This window comes from Solanum verrucosum, unplaced genomic scaffold (genome assembly GCF_900185275.1).
Source record: "Solanum verrucosum unplaced genomic scaffold, falcon-dt-bn FXZP01000022.1, whole genome shotgun sequence".
In the NCBI taxonomy this organism is placed as follows: domain Eukaryota; kingdom Viridiplantae; phylum Streptophyta; class Magnoliopsida; order Solanales; family Solanaceae; genus Solanum; species Solanum verrucosum.
The window spans coordinates 3,344,586-3,363,534 of NW_026020086.1; the positions used below are offsets into that span (position 1 = coordinate 3,344,586).

An 18,949-nucleotide genomic window follows, 5' to 3' on the forward strand; every position below is an offset into this window, starting at 1 on the left:
CGATTTCCGACATTCAGTGCCAGCCTCAAGCTAATGGGCTGGGCTACAAAACCATAACAAAAAAAAGCCCAATTAGTTCTTGGTTTTGTTTTTAGAATATTTTCGGGGAGCCATTTGGTCAAATGGGTCCGAAAAGAATAGAGTGTATATCGTGAAAAATTACTTTATCCATTATCCTTATTTAGAATCTGGTTCCTAAAAACGTAGTAAGCTGTGATCAACAAAATTAACAAGACACGAATTTATCATGGAAAACTCTTTGTTGAAAGGAGTAAAAATCACAACCTACATCGTGTAGGCTTTAAACCGCAAATCTCCACTAACTTCTCAAGAGCAATGTTTCAGATTACAACTCGACAATTTAAGGAACTAACTCTAGTACCTCAACTCAACAATTCACTCAAACTATTCTAGCAACTTTCCAAGAAGTCAAACTCGCTTCCTGTTACAAACCTCACCCACACAACTACTCTCATCAATTTAGGAATTATTCCTACTAAACAATAACCCTAGAACAACATCGACTACAATCTCAATAATGAATAGAAGCTAATACAACATCGGCTATAAGTCTTTAAAGAAAAGAACACTAAGATTAGAAGTAAGATTATCTAGTTGAAAAAATAATGTATAAATCGACACTATAATAAGAGTTGAGAACTTTAAACTTAACGACCATCATTGTGATCTCTCTACAAGGGAATTGTTATTTCTAATTATCATTTATTACTATTGTTGATCATTATTGTCGACCATCATTGATTATCACAATTAGCTACGAGCCTACGACCCTCATCATCAATGTTTACCAACCACACCACAATTAATCATTATCACCAATAGTTATTACTTACAATCACCATTATCAACCATCACTCACAAAACCTTATCTTTAATCAATGCACATAACCATTTAGCTATCAATATCACCAATCACAATAAAGAAACACACAAGAGAAAAAAAATACTAATTTTAGATTTTCTATGAAAAAAAAGTATTCCAAATAAGAATTTCTTTTGAATCACCAAAAATATAATCCTTATGAAACACATCTTTCAAATATTTTATACAATACAAATTTTAATTAGTCAGAATCAAAATACGAAATGAAAACATAATCCAACTAACAAGCTAGAAAAAGCTTGGACCATAACAAAGCAAACCAAGAAAGAAAGAAAATGGCAATCCTCTTTACACCATTTTCATACTCTTTCTTCCCCAAAAAATCCAACACCAATTTCTCCACCATTAATGGCTCTGGCTATAATTTTAACAGCAGTAACCCTTTTCATTCTTCTGTTGTTTGTTCTTCTCAAATTTCTCAACAGCCCCAAATTTCTTCACAAACCCCATCACCAATCTTGATTGATAAATCTTTTTTATATGTATCTGAAGCTAAATCTGAAAATGAGTTGTGGGCTGCTTCTTGTCTTCGTGTTAGGACTTTCTATGGCTTTCACCATGAAACTCTCAACATAGAAGTGAGTTTGTTGATCTTTTTTGCCCCTTTTTTTATTTATCCATAGCTAAATTTGTTTACTTTTTGTTAATGTAGTGTTGGATTTCACTTTTCAGTGTAATTGATGTAAGAATTTGTGGATTTTTCCAGTATTGGACTTTAAAGTTGATATCTTTATTGTTGATATTTGGTTTCCTATCTGTTGTCTGATATCCGTATTGAAGCTTGATTAGTTTAATCCTTATTCGTATTGGATAGGGGGCCATCAGGGGTGATACTCTCTACCAAGGATTTTTCCATCTACATCCTTTGGTGGTGAAAAAAATGTTATCTTTGCTTGACTAGCATGTTAATTGTAGTTTCTTGGTCCATTTTTTTTTTCTTTGCCCTTTTTTCTCCATAGCTAAGTTTAGTTACTTATTGTTAATATAGTGTTGAATTTCAGTGGAATTGATGTAAAAATTTGTGGATTTTAGCTGCACAACACTATTGGACTTTAAAGTTAATAACTTTATGAGTTAGGGATAAAAACACACCTGAATTATTCTGATTTTTCGAGTTTCAGAGTTTGCTATTTGGATCATCACCAACTATTTATCAAAACACACTTTAAGTATCAATTGTTTCCTTTTATTAGCTGAGCGATGATGATATTTCAAGGAGGAAAAGAAACAACTCATAATTGAGGTGTGTTTTGATAAGTTGTTGGTACCTAATAGTTCAGCTATGAATCTCGAAAAATAGTGATGCTTTAGTGTGTTTTTGACCATAGTTGAGGTTCACTTTTTTTCCCTCCTTTTGCCCTCTTTTTCTCCATAGCTAAATTTATTTACTTTTTGTTAATGTTGTATTGAATTTCAGTATGGTTGATGTAAGAATTTGTGGCTTTTGCATTTGAAGAAACTATATTTATGTAGTTTCTTCTGATTCTGCTTAATGATGTTGAATTTTGTTGTGATTTATGTAAGAGTTTGTGGATTTAGCTGCAAAAGATTATTGAGTTATTTACTTTTGGACTCAACAATGGCCATTCCTAGTTCAGTTTATGGATGTTTCTTGTTTCTTCTTTATCAAAGAATTGTTAAAGTTAGTATCTTTATTGTTAGTATTTGGATTTTGTTGTAATTTATGTGAGAGCTTGTGAATTTGTCTTAAGAAGAATAGTCGAAATCAATCTTTATAGTTTATCCAAAAAAAAAAAAGGGGAAAAAGAAATAAAGCTCCTTTTGCATTTAGTAGTCACATAGTTTCTTATTCTCCAATGTATATTATTATTTGTTGCTTCATTTGCCTTATATCTTACTATTTTGCTGTCATATTTTCTTTCAACCCTCCTTCGATAACTTCTCTTTTGAGCCGAGGGTCTATCGGAAACAATCTCCCTACCCCTTAAAGGTAGGTGTAAGGTCAGGGTACATCCTACTCTTCTCATACCTCACTTGTGGGATTACACCGGGTATGTTGTTGTGTTGAGTTTTATTGTAATTGATATGACCTTTCCAGGATTATTGGGTTTCTTCTTTTATTTATCCAAGAAGTCTTATTTTTACTTCCTTTCTGTTTATTTTTGTGGCAATATCTGTTCCAGTTAAAGAAAAATGTTATCTTTGTTTGCTAGCTGGCCATCATCATTTTCAAGTTATGCGTAAATCTGCTAATATTTTCTCATCTTGTTTAAAGTATATACTGATTGTTATATCCTCCTTATCAAGTTCTATTAGGATCATACAAAGTACCTGACTGAACGTGAGTTTGAAGCACTGACAGAACGTATTGCTGGGAAAAGGGTTGGCTTTGGAAGAGTTTCTTGCATCAATGCCACCCTTCCATTTTCAGAAGTCTCAAATGTTGCATATGATTTGAGTACTTCTTGTAAGGTGAGAATCTTTACGCTTTGGTTTCTTTCCTTCTTTACATTTTCCGTCCTTGGGAAATCATCTTTAATTGCGATTACGTAATCTCCACACCATTATTGCTTGCATCTGTATTAAGAGTCAAGTCCAACTGTACTTTTATGCAATACTATTAAATTTTTTTAGTTTCCATTACTTGCAGTTTTCTCATGATAATGCGGATCTAGTTGTTGTCGGGACCCTGGACGTTAACCAGTGCATCAGACTTCCAGATGAAATCACAGGAATGAAACCAAAGGTATCATTAGATACCTTTTCATTTATTTTGTGTATTCTTTTCTTTCAATGCATTTGTCGTTGATGCGAGATTTGCAGTGCTTATTGCTTGCATATGTAGATAAACAAATCTCTTTGTATAAGTAATTATATCATTCTACTGCATCTAAACAGGGAATCGGAGCTGATTTTGCTAGGGGATACTTGAGTAATGTATGCGTTGCTGGAGAATTGCAAAGAAATGGCCTCGGCTACGCTCTTATTTGTAAAGCAAAGACGGTTTCTAAAGACATGGGTACTTGCTCTTCTTTAGATATTCCTCAGCCTTACCATATATAATGTGTGGACTTGCTTTACCTTGTATAGGTGTACTACAACAATAACTATCCCTCAGTCCCAAACAAGTTCGGGTCAGCTATAGGAATCTTAACTGTTCATTTAAGCTCAACTCATGTCATCGTCTCACCAAATAAAAATAAAAGTAAATAAGTTACATATAAATCCCCTAACAAGACTATAACTTATTCTCAACTAGCAGATGTCACCTATATGGATCTTTTTCTTCCATTACGATTTACGCCCTATCTCTAGCTAAAGTCTACATTGATTCCAAGAAATTGTAGGTCTTTCTAGACAACTTCCCTGTATGAGGTTTTAGGTTTTGCTTGTCCTCTTTTAATAAACCACCTAGTTTCACACCTACAAACGGGTGCATCTGTAGGTCGAACGTGTGCTACTTGCATCTTCTAGCAAATGTGGTATCTTTCATGAGGATTCATTATGATTTGTAATATGTATATTTGCAACCCTCGTCCTTTGCCCGGGCTTGAAATTGGCAATGTGAGCAAGCTCAAACTGACCGACTTACCTTATATATGTTGTGTATCTGTGTATATGTACAAAGCACAAACTATTGTTGGCCAGTATTTTTCTCTACCAATTCTTGAGCTTCTAACTGTCTATCTTGAGATAGCTATTACAGTACTAAGTTATTCTTTTCGTGTTTTTTGTACAGGAATAAGTGATCTATATGTCCATGTTGCCATCGACAACGAGCCAGCAAAAAGGTTGTACATAAAGTGTGGCTTTATACAAGAGAACGAGGAACCTGCGTGGCAAGCAAGGTTCTTAGATCGACCTCGAAGACTTCTCTTGTGGACAGATCTCTCCAATTCTTCTGATGTTTCAATGTAAAATGTACACAAAATTCTGTGTTTTCACTCAAGAAAAGGAAAAAGGCCCTCCAAGAAATCTCACATTGTATCATTTTCTTGTAGATTCTTAATGTATCATTGTGTCCATCTTTTTACAGTCATAAAGAAAATGTATTCAATGTAACTTATTGTATTATAACTTTTGACAATCATATTAAACTAGTTCTATGTCTTGAATAAAGTCTTAAATATCATTGAGAGGTTTTATGTGGATTATATTGACTATAACTTTGTCTATGAATTATGATCACTTGCTAGCATCATTAACCACCTTTGTCATCACAACTGTCATTGTCAACCATCATTACCGTCGCCAATCTGGCATCTTAAACACCATTAGCAACCACCAACATTGTCAACCCATACAGTCAGTAGCTTTCAGTACACCTATTACTTTTGTCATTATAATTATATTTGTTGTCACCACTAGCACCATCACTATCATCGCCGTCGCCACTTCCATCCCAGTATCAACCACTATTAGTATAGCGGTCAATTTCTTCAACTATCACCCATCACCATCAACATCGTCAACTACTAACATCAACCAACTTTATAATCACAATCACCATTATCATTATACCAATCACTACAACATCAACCACCTTCGTTATCACAACTATTACCATCACCATTACTAGCGACCAACATCAACCATTACTATCCACTAACACCAACAATTACTACTACATCACTATATACCATTTCACCATCATTAGAAACATTATCAAATATGATTTTATTTTATCAAATTTATAATTTTTTCTAAAATTTAATTTTTTATTTGAAATAAACATGAATTTTTTTAAGTTACCAATTAAAGAGAAAAGTGAGGGATCTCCCTCCTCTTTTAACAAAAAAATTTCAATTTCTAAATCTTGAAAACTAAAATCAAATCCCCAGTCTTTTTTCCAACCATGAGACAAAGGAAGAATCTTGATGTTTCATCTACTGATAGCAAAACCAACATACCCAAATCTTCCAAAAACAATAAATTCACACACCCTTTATTGAAAAAAGTTTTTTTCTTGTGTTTGTTCGTCAGATTTGTTAATGCTTTTTTGGTCCAAACATATTTCAATCCAGATGAACACTGGCAAGCCCTTGAAGTTGCTCATCGAATCTCATTTGGGTTTGTGTTTTTTTCACAATTCTTGGGGTTTTTTTTGTTAATTTTTTTGATTAGTGATTTGGGGATTTTTTTTTGGCAGATATGGACATTTGACGTGGGAATGGGAAAAGGGTATAAGGAGTTATCTTCATCCAGTGATATTTGCTGGATTGTATAAAATTCTTGCTTTTTTTCATCTTGACAAACCTTGGTTTATGGTAATTATGAGTTTTTTTTTTTCAGCTTTGTTTGAGTTGATTAATGTGAATTGAATCTGAAAAGATTGATACTTGATTGTGTATTTCTGCAAGAATTGCACTTTATTGTAGTTTTGTGTTGTCTCATAATGTGACAATGTAAATGGATATGTTGCTTGGATGATTCAAAGATGCTGCCAGGTGTGTGTCGGATCCTTCAAAGTATGTGCATTTTGGAGGATCCAACATGAGTGCGGCATTATTTTTGGAGAGTCCGAGCAACATAGAACCTCAATATATCTTTTTTTTTTGTTTTAGCTCATTCAGAGGAAACAGCTATTAATTCTAATAGTTTTCCTCTGTCTTTAGTTTATCATCTCGTTTCATGAGTGAAATCCATAAAAGAAAATAGTGCAGATGTTCTCACATTTTTTTCTTACTTTATTGTGGTCTGTATGTGGTGTTTGGGAATGCAGAAGCATGTGGTGTCAATCTAATAGGCTTTATGAAACTAGAAATTTTAGGAAGTGAATGGAGATGATGAGATTGGTTATTGATATTACTCATCCGTTCAATTCTGATTACCGTACTTCCTATTTTGGGTTATCCACAGTTTTAGTGTATTTTCTTAAGAAAGATACATTTTTCATATATTATTGAGTAAATATCGTTCTACAGAAAAGGTATCCTTAGCCACTTCTTCGGGCTCTTAATATGTGTGAAACAGGGAGTGCCAATTTTACCATTCATTTACCGGTAATTTCCTTGGCAATACTCTGGAGTACACATTGTAGACATCTTATCTCTGTTACCGGACTATCCATTTGCCATACTTCAAATGCAAAACAGTGCAACTAAAAGTAAGATTTGGTATATGCATCTTTTTGATGGAGATTTTTTCTCTTGTCTGTTTGCATTTTTGCTCATTTAGTTTCATTATTGATAGTTGCTATTATACGCGTATGCATTAGATGTTCTTTCCCATGGTGCTTAACAAAGTCTCAATTCTTCTCAGATAAGGACTCCACGACTGCTGCAGTCAATATTTTCAGCTTTTGGGGACTTCTATTTGTTTAAGCTCTCTCAAGAGATATTTGGTGACCATGTTGCGAAATTCGCGGTATCCTTTTCCTTTGTAACGCATACCATTTTCTTGATCCTGCCTTTTGTTATTTTCTTTTTATTACTTGAAGATCCGCAAGTGCTCGTGCTCTATTTAGTGTTTGTACATTTAATTGCTGATGTTTCACTCCAATATCGTTGATGCTGAAGTACTTGATCTATCTGCAGCTTTTTGCCCAGTTGACAAACTGGTTCATGTTTTTCTGTATCACACGTACTTTATCCAATAGTCTGGAGACTGTTCTTACTGTTGTGAGCCTGTACTACTGGCCTTGCATTAGACCAACTGCTAGTAAAATTTCTCGGGGTTCTAGAAAATGGGGTTTAGCTACAGCTGCATTAGCATGTGCAATCCGACCTACAAGTGCCATTACATGGATCTATATTGGCCTCCTAGAGCTGTACCTGACACGTGATAAGCTGAAATTTGTTCTTCTTGAGGTGATTCCTATTGGGTAAGTATCATTACTTCTCATGACTACGTCATGCTATTTTTAAGATATGCAATTGCATTTTATTAACTAGGTAAGCTGAGGGTCTAACCGAACCCAATAACAGGATCTATGGTCGTACACCATTGCTAGCTGAATCCCTTCTATCTTAGAGTAAACTGGATATTAAAGATTTGGTGATATGAATCAGTATGACCATTCAGTTTCAAGTGAAGTTTCACTATCCCTTGAAACTTATCCAAGCTAATTGGAAAAGGTTTATTCATTTTCTTTTTTGGTTTTTTCAATTTCCACATCTGTATGCTATCATACTTGAAACTGTTCATGGTTTCTCTTGCTTTAAAAGAGATGATGTAGACATGAATGTAGGAAAGGAACACCTGTAAAACCACACATTGTCTTCAGTGCTTTGCTCTCATCCATGAATTTTTCTGATTTGGGAGAATTCATAGAACTCCTATTTGTGTTTTCAGTTGATCTATTGTTCTTCAAACTACAAAATTACATACTCACAAAATCTTTTACCTCTTCTAACACTTGAGTCAGGACATTAATTATGGGACTTACATTTCTGGTGGATCGCTGGATGTATGGCACTTGGGTCCTCGTGCCTTTGAACTTTCTGAAGTTCAATTTTCTCTCTGCTGGTGGAGACTATTATGGAACTCATGTGTGGCATTGGTACTTCACTCAGGGTTTTACAGTTATGGTCTTCACATTCTTGCCGTTTTCGCTTGCTGGCATTTTCAAATCTAAGCAGTGGAAATTATCTGGTCTAATTGCTTGGTGTTTGGCAATTTATAGCTTGTTGGGTCACAAAGAGTTCAGGTATTTGTTCAGATTAAATATGTCTCTTTGTCAAAGATGATTATAAAAAAAAAAGGCAACCCGGTGCACTAAGCTCCCTCTATGTGTGGGTTCGGGGAAGGGACGGACTACCAGGGTCTATTGTACGCCGCTTTCTTGCATTTCTGCAAGAGGTTGTTTCCGTGACCTCTTGGTTACATGACAACAACGTTATCAGTTACATCAAGGCTTCCCTTCAAAGATGATAATAGTCATTAAGCTTTATGTTCTGTAATAACTTCCATGTCATAGGTGTAGTTGAATGAATAGTTGATTGATATTCTCTAAACTGTCCGAAAAACAGGTTTGTCCTCCCTGTGCTTCCAATAGCTTTAATGTTCTCTGGGTACTGGTTGGCAACAATTGGATGGCCTGATAAGTCTAACGGCCGAGGTAAAAGATCTCCAAGCAGTCATGATAGGTGCTCAGGAAAATTACAACTGGCCGTTCTGTTCCTAGCAGTTAGTAATATTCCGATGGCATTTTACATGAGTATGGTTCATCAGGTATCTCGACATCTGACTTTCTTCTCACCTTTTGCAAAAGCAATATTTTCTTACAAAAGTCCGATGCCTAGTTCTCTTTCCTTTTTCTTTTGCTCGCGTTATAGCATCAAAACTTTAAATTTCTGTGGAACTTATTATCCTATCTGTAACCTCTTTCTACAGAGAGGGACAGAGGATGTAATGAACTACCTCTCCGTAGAGGCGGACAGTGGGAAAGTGAAAAGTGTCCTTTTCTTTACACCGTGCCATGCCACACCTTACTACTCAACTCTTCACCGTAACCTTCCTATGCGTTTCTTAGATTGCACACCAAGGTATGCACTATATGCTGCCAATGTACTGTGAATGTCTAACCGTCTCTGGCTATACTGTTTTTGTTTTGTTTCAACAGAATTGAACCTTTGTTTATTCCTTTCTGCAGTGACGAGAAAGGAGCTCTAGACGAGTCTGATCAGTTTCTGGTGGATCCAGCTGGTTTTGCAACAGAATTTGCTAAGAATTGGTCTATACCTAGTCACATTGTGCTCTTTGACTTTCAGGAAAAACTACTGAAGGACTTTCTAGCTTTGCATAATTTCGAAGAGGTTGGTTGCTTTCTTTCGTCTTGATCTACTTCTATAACAGTTTATTTTCTCTTTTTTTTTTGTGTGTGGAAAAAGTGGGAGTGCAATGTGCTCATTCAAGTATGTCCGTGTGATTGACAGATAAAACGGTTCTTCCATGCTCACTTCAAGGTGGATCGAGAACTTCAGGCATCTGTTGCTGTGTATACACTGAAAGGCCAGTGATTCTGTCCTTGATGAGCAAAATAATCTAGAAATTTTGTTTAACTATTCTAGGTGTAAATTTTTTCTAGTATCATTTACCTTTTGATTTATATTTCCGTTCTTTTTTCTTTTGTTCCTGAAGAGAATGGATAGGAGTTTCAGCTATTTAGCGGAAATTTTGAAATTTTGTACACATGGTTTGATTAAATACAATTCTGTAAGAAACACCAAAGGAAAAAGTAGGAAATATATGGAAAGAAGAAAAGATTATAATTTTGACTCACTGACTTTTCTTGCCTCTACGTCCATGTTTTAATTCCCTTTAATACCTGTTTCGTATATCTGATTGCGTATCATATCAAGATATTTATGTTGGGATTATGATATGCATACATATACTTCCTCTTTTCCAAAAAGAATGATACTATTTCTTTTCTAAGCCCTCCCAAAAAGATCACAATATTTCTAAATTTGGAAACAATTTAACTTGAACTTTTCCTTTTACCCTTGATGATAAGCTTTAATAGCTGAGGATGTGATCCTTCATAGGAGGGTGTGGAGATCAAGGATTATGATAGAAGGTTAGTAGGTAGTCGATTGCTTTGCTTTCCCATTCTTGGAGTATTAGTATTAAACTTGTATATTCGTATCCTTAGATTTCTATTTCTATTGGTTGATTCTTTAGCCTTGATTATTGTATTTTTTTGTTGCTGTCTGTTTTGAGCCGAGAGTCTATCAAAAACAACCTTTCGACCTTTTTAAGGTGGGGGTAAGGTCTACGTGCACACTATCCTTCCCAGACCCCACTTGTAGGATTACACTGGGTATGTTGTTGTTGATGACTAGCTTTTATTGCCACACAATCGTTATGGTAGATTTAAGATCACAAATTTCAAAAGTTCTCCTTTATTTCTTAAACTCCTGCCCAGTCAAACTATGTCGCATAAATTGAAAGGGAGAAAATATATGTTTTTAGGGGTCGTTTGGTAGAGTGTATAAGAATAATGCAAAATATAGTGCATTAATAATGCTTGTATTAGTTATGCTTGCATTAGTGATGATGAGAATTTTTTTATGCAATGTTTGGTTTGGTGTACTAAAAATATTATGCATTACATAATTTTTTTAGAAAAAAATATTTGTTTACAAAAATACCCTCCACAAGTATAGTGGAAAGGATGTAAAAAAAGTTTTTGAGGGCAATTGTGTCTTTAATAATGTTAATGCATGCATTAGAACCCATTGCATTACTAATGCATAGAAATAGATGGCATTAGTAATACACAATAGAGTGTATTACTAATACAAGCATTAGTTATCCATAGATTAGAAAAGTGTACTAATGCATAGAAATAGATGGTATTAGTAATACACTCTTCAATACACAATAGAGTGTATTACTAATACAAGCATTAGCTATGCATAGGTTAGAACGTGTACCAAACAAGGTACTAATAATAATCAAGCTAATGCAAGCATTATTTTCTCCAATACACTCTACCAAACGACCCCTTAGAGTGTGATGCGATGCATACATGTGAGTACATCAGTTCATGTGAACTACAGTGGCTAGAACTTCTTCCCTGGTTTGGTTTGAATTTGACTTTGAACATCTGTAATTTAACCGCAATTCCAGACAGGACCAAGTTTTGGTGTTGCTTTATGAGAACGTGAATGTGATTTCCACATTACTTGAGGAGCTTTAGGTATGAAGGCTAGATAGGAAAGTAGGTATGGAGGTCGAGTGTTGTCGTACTTCTAGTAGTATGATTTAAGTATCATGTAGTCCCCTTTACCCCAATGTGTATTAAAATCTGTTGTTGCACTTGTTTTGTTCATCTGCTATTTTGTTGTCTCTTTTTCTTTCTTCCTTTCCTGCATCAATGACATATCTTTTGAGCCGAGGGTCTATCAAAAACAACTTCTCTACCCGCAAAGGTAGAGGTAAGGACTGCGTACATCCTATCTACTCAAACCCAACTCGTGAGATTGCACTGGGTATGTTGTTGTTGAGGAGCTTTAGGTGAATTCTTGTAATTAGAAGAATTAATTCATCAAATAGAATAATTATAATTGACTCAAGAAACTGATATCCAAGTGAACAAGGTGAGAAATGAAAAATCATAAAGGATTGAAGCAAACAATACGATCAACAAACATGTAACTTATTAGAAAAACAAGAACACGATATGTAACTATTAACAGATTTGACAACTTTGAAGTTGCTAAATACTAAAACCTATACATGACAAAAAAACTCATGTGAAAAATATGCTGATGCCACAAATCTTTATTAAGATTAGCTTTTGTAATATTGGAGCTCATATTTTGTAAATGAAGTAGAGAGTGTCAGCATTTGGTTAATAGTCATTGACCACATTCTGTATCGCTGGTAATCATCCATCATGTCTAGCTTGATGACTCCCCTGTTTGTTGTTAGCACAATAAGATAGCAGCTATCAGTTTCCGCTCCATTTGAATCCTTATACAGCTCGGCATGTAGGTCTAATACGACACCTACAATCAGATGTGGAGGTGTTCATAAATTTGTTAACTATCTAATTAGCATAACAGAAAGCATTGTCACCAATTTAATATGAGAAGTGCAAGAAATACTAAGGTAAAGAAACAGTAGTGAATACAAGGACATACTTTCCGTTTGACTTGAGAAGGTCTTCAACATAGTTGGCTTCCTTGTTCTTAGGATAACCTGTAACATAAGAATTAGAACTTAAATTTTGTATTTGAACACATCATACTGAGATCTTGTCCACGACTTTTGGTTGTGGTTGAGGTATGTTTTGATAAATAGCTGGTGATAATAGTTCAGGTAGGAAACACGCAAAAACATTAAACTTCGGGTGTGTTTGACCATTAACTTTTAAAGCAAAAAAAAGAAGAGAAAGGTGGTTTAGTTTTTTTTTTTTAAATCGTTGTCATTCTCCTTGAATTATGACGCTGCTATGTTGTTGGAGCAAATGTATACAGTAGGTAATACATGATTATCAGCTGAAGAGATATTAATGTTCACACCTTGGCTTCACTATTTAAGACAATGGACACCGACCTTAGCTTGGATCTTCCTGTTCCACATAGCAAAACACAAAAAAAAGCATCAGCTGATGATCCAACAACATAATTTTTTTTGAGAATCGAAACTTCTTTTTTTTTTTCTTTTTTCTTTTTTGCATTAACAATCATTTCCTTGTACGACTGTCGCTATTGAATCTGCAAAAACCATATATTGGCCCCTCTCCGGATGTGCTTATTGCAGTTATTTTCTGTCCAGACAACAACAACAACATACCCAGTGTAGTCCCACAAAATAGGATCTGAGGAGGATAGAGTGTACGCAAACCTTACCCCTACCTCAAAGGTAGACAAGTTGTTTCGATAGACACTCGACTCAAGAAAAAACAACTGATGGTAATGGAAGTACAAGAAACAACAGACTGTAACAGATATCAAAGGACATGTATGGTAAAATTATTAGTTATAGAGAAATAGACAATTAGACATACCTTCTGATTTTTCAATATAGAGGTCTGCCCCCTTGGAGAGAATTGATCTGCATTTCTCGTAGTTAAAGTTGTAGTCGTTGCTATCTTCAATTGGGAGAACTGGTGTGCTTCCATTTAAAATATTCTTGTAGCCAGATCTTGCTTTGAGTGTTTCTGCTCCTCTGAGTGCTGAGACAGTAGTGGTGCAAGTCCAAATAGGTGAGTTTTACTTGCAATTTAAGATGAGACTAACAGAGGCTGAGTTTGGTTCCAAATGACACTGTTTTGTTTATATACTTCCTTTCAGCAGTTTTTTTTTTTTTTTTGTCTTTATTTTTAAACCTAAGTCATGGCGAACACACCCATGTTGGGTGTTGATTTCATGATACCACATTGTGGTCCTTTCAGCAGAGTCAAATCCAGTTGTTGGATGATAAAACATTTCATTCTTTGAACTCCTCAAGCTTGCTCAGTTGAAGCACATATAATTCTATTATAAAGGTTAGTTCTGTCTAGTTTCCGAACAACTGATATACAAAAAAATTGCCTTGACTTTATTTCTTCTAGTAGCAGCTTGATTTTTACTTTATGCTAAGGAAGCTTTGATTGTTTGATTTTGATAGCTGCAGTTAGATTCTAGATCTGAATTGTTAAAGAGTACAAGTAGAAGTAAGATTCTATCTGCTTTATTTAAGCTAAGGGTCTATCAGAAACATCCTCTCTATCTTTATGAGATGGGGTAAGGTCTGCGTATACTCTACCCTCCCCAGACCCCAGTTGTGAGATTACACTAGGGGTATGTTGTTATTGTTGATGTACTAGTAGAAGTGAATGTGAGCTGTTTAAATCTTCTTATTACTTACATCTCGTGTAAAATGAAAGATGCATGCCAAAAACACAGTCATCTTTATGTGTAGAGGCTGCTAAGTTTAGGTTTTCTAACAATTGAGTCATATGTGTAAACACTATGTATTTCAAGAGGTGGAGAGAAGTCATTACAAGTTGTAGCTGCAGCTGTAAGTGTCAGAATGTCGCTTGCACTTGTGCCGGTCATGGCTGAGCCGATCACACTGCTGATTTGGTCCCGTTTTGCCCCCATAGCTTCTGCCACTTTTGCACATTGTGCTGCAACTAGTGCAGCTGCGCTGGCCACAGCTGACTCCTTGGTACTCCCTGACTGATCATGGTTCAAGTTTTCAGCAGCGATGGCAGCTAAGGCAGCTGCAACACCTGCCACTGATATCGCTGCATGTACTTCAGCCTTCTGTAATCTCTTTTCTTCTTTCCTCTTCTGCTTAATTTCTTTGATCCATTTCTTGATTGACACATTCTTTAGTGGTCCTATTTTCCATGGCATCTGCATGAAACAAGCTCTCCGCACTGAGTTTATTTTCACCATGCTGCTTTAATTAAACCAATAATTAGCTCTGATGATTGAGGTTGATTTATGCCAATGTCCCTTATTTGGGTCACCATTTAGATTTTGTCCTCCTTTTTAAAAGTTGTGCAAATATAGCTTTTGGATAATTACTTTCCAGAATACGCTAGACTTGGGTCTAATGTTTGCTTATGTATAGGTCAACCTTACTGACAACACATTGGACTGTCGTCTAATGTTTTGCAATTATTTACAAATTTCTAGACCGTGTTCTAACTTTTTTCTCATACTGTTGGCTCGTAAGGGATCTTTACGTCGTGGTAAGGTCCATAAGTTGCAAGAGTATACAAGAAAAGGGTCATTTACTAAACAACTGTCTCAAAAAGGGATAACAGGCGAAAATATCTTGATGATTGGATGATTCTCAACTTACCCATTTTTTCTGGAAATAGCTGTTGTAGTTCACCTCTGGATGCATGGCTTGCTGCATCCATATCCACGACTAACGAAACACATGAAAGTATGTCACATGGGCCTTTTCTGTGAAGAATCTGTGGTGATAATGCACTAGAGTTTGTATTCTATTTCTTACCTTGACATCGTTGGATTTCCATGGTGGAATTGAATTATCTGCATCATCCATCTTCATGCTCTTCTCCATTTTCTGTGATTCCAATATGATATATTAATACGAAACCTCAATATTTTGTTACTGTATATGTTAGACATGATTTCACAATGATTACTTACAGGAAGAGGAGGTTTATTGTCAATGTTTAAATTCTTGATTGAGTTTTCATGTAGAATGAGAGCTTGGTCTTGCATCTCCGGCTGGAACGCTTGAACTGCAAAGTTGCACCAAGTGCGCGAAAGGAAGTCCATCGTCTCGGGATGTGCTTGTGAGATTGTTGGATTTGAATCAAGATCCATCTTTCTCTTCTTTTTTTTCAACCAAGACTGAACAGTTGCTCTACAGTTGTTGTAAGGTGAGTGAAGTTTTGATAGAATGCTAAATACACTTACGAGAGATATAAATAGATATGAATTAGATAGAAAGCTTAAAAGTGTTAAATCACTTCTTATTCTGAGCTAATTTGTTGGTTTATCATCATAGGGTCCATATAACATCTATAAAGTGGCAATTCATAGCTTTATTATGAATACAATGCCAAGCCAGCCTCCATGAATCATTAATCCACCTTTTACTTTAAGATAACAATTTTTAAAAGTTTATTTTGGTATCTAATTCCAAAAATGCATGTGTGAATACGAGCCGAGGGTCTATCGGAAACAACCTCTCTATTTCTACGAGGTAGGGCTAATGTCTGTGTACACTCTACCCTCTCCAGACCCCATATGTGGGATTACATTGGATATGATGTTGTTGCATGTGTGGATATGAGATCTTGAAAAAAAGCTAAGTTTTCTTTTCTTTCTATTTTTGATAACGTGACATCTGAGATAGCTTGTGCATACTTCGACTATTCCACTGGATACCTGCTACCTCTATAGGTAACGAATAACTCTGCCCTCTAATTCTTAGGAAGATGGGAAGAGTTTATCAAGTACTTTTTGTGTATTGAGCTGTGAACCTTGATGAAGGGTATACTTTGAGCAATGGTAAAGTTGTTTCCATGTAACCTATAGATTAGAGGTTCGAGTAGTGGAATCAACTACGGGTTCTTGCTTCAGGATAGACTGCTCATATCACACTCCCTTGAAGTGCTGCCCTTCCCCCTATACTCACATGAATGCGCGATGCTTCGTGCACCATGTTGTTTCTTTTTTTATGATTTTAATTTTAGTTTTACCTACTTCATTAACCGTTAGATCGCTCTCGGGCTCGATATGACTTCACTATGTCCCCTCAACAAAGGCTCCCCAAGTAATTGCCTTGATGAGATGTTAGTACAGATAAAAAGATTATGAAAAGCTAACCCCTCATGATATTTTATTGTTATAATGATGGTTGTAGAAGAAAGGGGACCCAAAATAAATTTTTGCAAATCAAATACATGTTCTTTTGGAAATAGCCCAAATATTTTCCATTTGAGGATTCTTAACACATGCTAGCCACTATACAAGCATGAAAGCTTGTTGGATAATGAAAATACTAAAGATAAGCTTTCATTAGGTCCCTAATGTTTTTATAACTTTAAATTTGAACCGTGTGTTCAAGCTAAGATCAATTACTTTCTAGATGGCAAAATAGCTAACAAGATAACAAGGTAAGAGTTGTCTTTGGGGCCATCATGTTCTAGTTTTTTTTTGTGTGTTGGAATTATGTTGTTGGATGGGCTAGAAGTTATATGAAGATGGATTTGTGTTTCATTTGTTTTTTATTTAAGAATGTCTGAATCTGAATTATTCAGATCTCAATTATCAAGCATATACCTACGATCACCATTATTCTCCATCACTACCATCGACCACCTTCATTTATAACCACCATCACGATCACTTTCACGCTAGCTACTTCTACAATAATTAATTATCGTCAACCATTACCACCACTAGGCATCTTCATTATTGATAGTCTTATTGTACTATAATCACCATCAACCATTATCACCACCAACCGTCTTCACTATTAATGACCTCCACCACTCACCACCTCCGCCACTAGTCTTATTATACAACAATTATTGCCAATCACTGACCAGATAATTATTAAGATTCAGACATTTTAATTTTAATAACAATTAATGATCAATATCGTAATTCAAGTTTAATTAAATTACAGATGACAAAGATAAATATATCAAACAAGTATAACGAAGAATAAATATAATTTTTTCTGAGAGTACAAAAGTGAATACAACCTTTTTGTGTAGGATTTATGAAAGCTAGTACTAATCATGTTCTAAAACATTATTAACCAAGCATGCGCAGGGCCAACTTTAGGTTATGTTGGTACATTTATATGTATAGTATATATTTTAGGATACTTTTTATGTTATTATACAATACAATAATTATTTAAGAAAATGACTTTTAAAGAACAAGATTAGCTTTTTAGATCATAAAGAAGGTTTATGCAACTAACTCTCCTTTTAAAATTGTATATTGTGTTACACTATATATGCCTTCTGTGAAATAATGGATCTCTAATTTCTTTTGGGATAATACATCGATAACTTTTTAAATTTGTCAGTAAATTAATTTTATTTAAACACTTAAACTACAATTTGTTTTGCTTGAACATCTGAAGATACAATAAATTAAATGTTCATGATAGATGCTTTTGATTCAAATTTTTTAAAAAGCTTTTGCTTGTGTCCTTAAGCGCTCATTAGAATTAACCATTTAATTAATACGCCACCTCATTTAACTGTACACATTAATCTTAATTAGTCGTAAAACCCCATACATGTTCTAATTGATGCTGATGTGCGTAATTAAAGGATGAGGTTTAACGTATCTACGTAATAGATGTTTGTGAGCTAGCATGTACACTTTTTTTCTCTTAATATGAGCACTTTGTCATGTGTTCAAATGTTCAATTAGAATAAACTAATATCTGAGTTTCTAAATGAAATTTACTTACGAGATTGTCGATAGATTCAACCATATTTTTTCTTTGTGATATTATAAAATTGTTTAAAGTATATTTTTTGGATTTGTGGGGTTTAATTTTAAAGTGTGATCATTAGAGCTCATGTGATAGGAAGAGTATTTATTAACTATCTAATGCTAATTTATGTGATTAAAAGGTCCACAGTGAAAAAAAATCAATCGTATTTGTAGCCATGCATGAATGTTCCCTCATATCACCAATCTTTTTGTCCCCCATTAATTAATTAATCTAACATAAATTAGTAAGAAATTTTGATGATTAACTAATATTAAGAGAAAGAATCTTTTTCTTTATGAATTCTAAATTTTACTTAATTGGAATGATTACAAGAAAGCGAGGATTAAGATTTAAGATATCTCTAGGATGAAGCTTTGTAGGAATTTTCTCAATCATGATTAATACTACAAGTAATTATTTCTATATAATTTTCTAAAAGAAAAATGTAAAGAGTGGAGTAGCTATAGCGTAATAAAAAAGTATATACTATTAGTGAGATGAATTTTAATCATAGCATTGAAGATTAAAATGCACGTCAAGAAAGAAATTATCAGTTTCCCATTATACTCAAGTATGAACATGAATAAATGAATTTATGCCTAAGTTGCCTTTAGAAATGGACCTTATAATTCGCGAATCTAAAATTAGTCAGATTTTAATATGAATATTAAACACCAAGTGAAAAAAATAAAT

The 18,949-nt window shown here is 34.6% G+C and overlaps 3 protein-coding genes across 4 annotated transcripts; 2 read left to right on the top strand and 1 right to left on the bottom strand.

Moving 5' to 3' along the window:
* Nucleotides 1–1,174: 1,174 nt before the first annotated feature.
* On the top strand, nucleotides 1,175–4,923 carry LOC125824530 (uncharacterized). Its single transcript, XM_049503929.1, has 5 exons — nucleotides 1,175–1,482; nucleotides 3,182–3,337; nucleotides 3,516–3,611; nucleotides 3,764–3,884; nucleotides 4,605–4,923. The coding sequence occupies exons 1-5, from the start codon at nucleotides 1,180–1,182 to the stop codon at nucleotides 4,781–4,783; spliced, it is 855 nt and encodes a 284-aa protein (XP_049359886.1). The 5' UTR covers nucleotides 1,175–1,179; the 3' UTR covers nucleotides 4,784–4,923.
* A 791-nt stretch (nucleotides 4,924–5,714) lies between these two features.
* Nucleotides 5,715–9,995, top strand: LOC125824495 (mannosyltransferase APTG1). 2 transcript variants are annotated; one of them, XM_049503884.1, is made up of 9 exons: nucleotides 5,715–5,935; nucleotides 6,015–6,132; nucleotides 7,127–7,231; nucleotides 7,402–7,688; nucleotides 8,232–8,513; nucleotides 8,836–9,037; nucleotides 9,200–9,351; nucleotides 9,459–9,621; nucleotides 9,742–9,995. In XM_049503884.1, the coding sequence occupies exons 1-9, from the start codon at nucleotides 5,721–5,723 to the stop codon at nucleotides 9,823–9,825; spliced, it is 1,608 nt and encodes a 535-aa protein (XP_049359841.1). In that variant the 5' UTR covers nucleotides 5,715–5,720; the 3' UTR covers nucleotides 9,826–9,995. The 2 variants fall into 2 exon arrangements, with proteins under 2 accessions (XP_049359841.1, XP_049359842.1); XM_049503885.1 differs by lacking the exon at nucleotides 7,127–7,231.
* Nucleotides 9,996–11,951: 1,956 nt separating this feature from the next.
* On the bottom strand, nucleotides 11,952–15,911 carry LOC125824516 (VAN3-binding protein). The gene is made up of 8 exons (XM_049503909.1): nucleotides 15,433–15,911; nucleotides 15,275–15,346; nucleotides 15,116–15,184; nucleotides 14,304–14,661; nucleotides 13,326–13,493; nucleotides 12,838–12,887; nucleotides 12,457–12,514; nucleotides 11,952–12,321 (listed from the first exon to the last, which is right to left on the bottom strand). Exons 1-8 carry the CDS (start codon nucleotides 15,610–15,612, stop codon nucleotides 12,104–12,106), a joined length of 1,173 nt encoding a protein of 390 aa, XP_049359866.1. The 5' UTR covers nucleotides 15,613–15,911; the 3' UTR covers nucleotides 11,952–12,103.
* Nucleotides 15,912–18,949: the final 3,038 nt, after the last annotated feature.

What these genes read in the sequence shown, in the direction of transcription:
- LOC125824530 (XM_049503929.1), top strand. Translation starts at nt 1,180, where the DNA reads ATGGCAATCCTCTTTACACCATTTTCATACTCTTTCTTCCCCAAAAAA. An exon ending in TCACAGGAATGAAACCAAAG is followed by an intron (nt 3,612 to 3,763) that starts GTATCATTAGAT and finishes GCATCTAAACAG; the next exon opens with GGAATCGGAGCTGATTTTGC. An exon ending in GACGGTTTCTAAAGACATGG is followed by an intron (nt 3,885 to 4,604) that starts GTACTTGCTCTT and finishes TTTTTTGTACAG; the next exon opens with GAATAAGTGATCTATATGTC.
- LOC125824495 (XM_049503884.1), top strand. Translation starts at nt 5,721, where the DNA reads ATGAGACAAAGGAAGAATCTTGATGTTTCATCTACTGATAGCAAAACC. An exon ending in ACCATGTTGCGAAATTCGCG is followed by an intron (nt 7,232 to 7,401) that starts GTATCCTTTTCC and finishes ATCTATCTGCAG; the next exon opens with CTTTTTGCCCAGTTGACAAA. An exon ending in ACATGAGTATGGTTCATCAG is followed by an intron (nt 9,038 to 9,199) that starts GTATCTCGACAT and finishes CTCTTTCTACAG; the next exon opens with AGAGGGACAGAGGATGTAAT.
- LOC125824516 (XM_049503909.1), bottom strand. Translation starts at nt 15,612, where the DNA reads ATGGATCTTGATTCAAATCCAACAATCTCACAAGCACATCCCGAGACG. An exon ending in CTATATTGAAAAATCAGAAG is followed by an intron (nt 12,888 to 13,325) that starts GTATGTCTAATT and finishes TATGTGGAACAG; the next exon opens with GAAGATCCAAGCTAAGGTCG. An exon ending in TCTTAAATAGTGAAGCCAAG is followed by an intron (nt 12,515 to 12,837) that starts GTGTGAACATTA and finishes CTTATGTTACAG; the next exon opens with GTTATCCTAAGAACAAGGAA.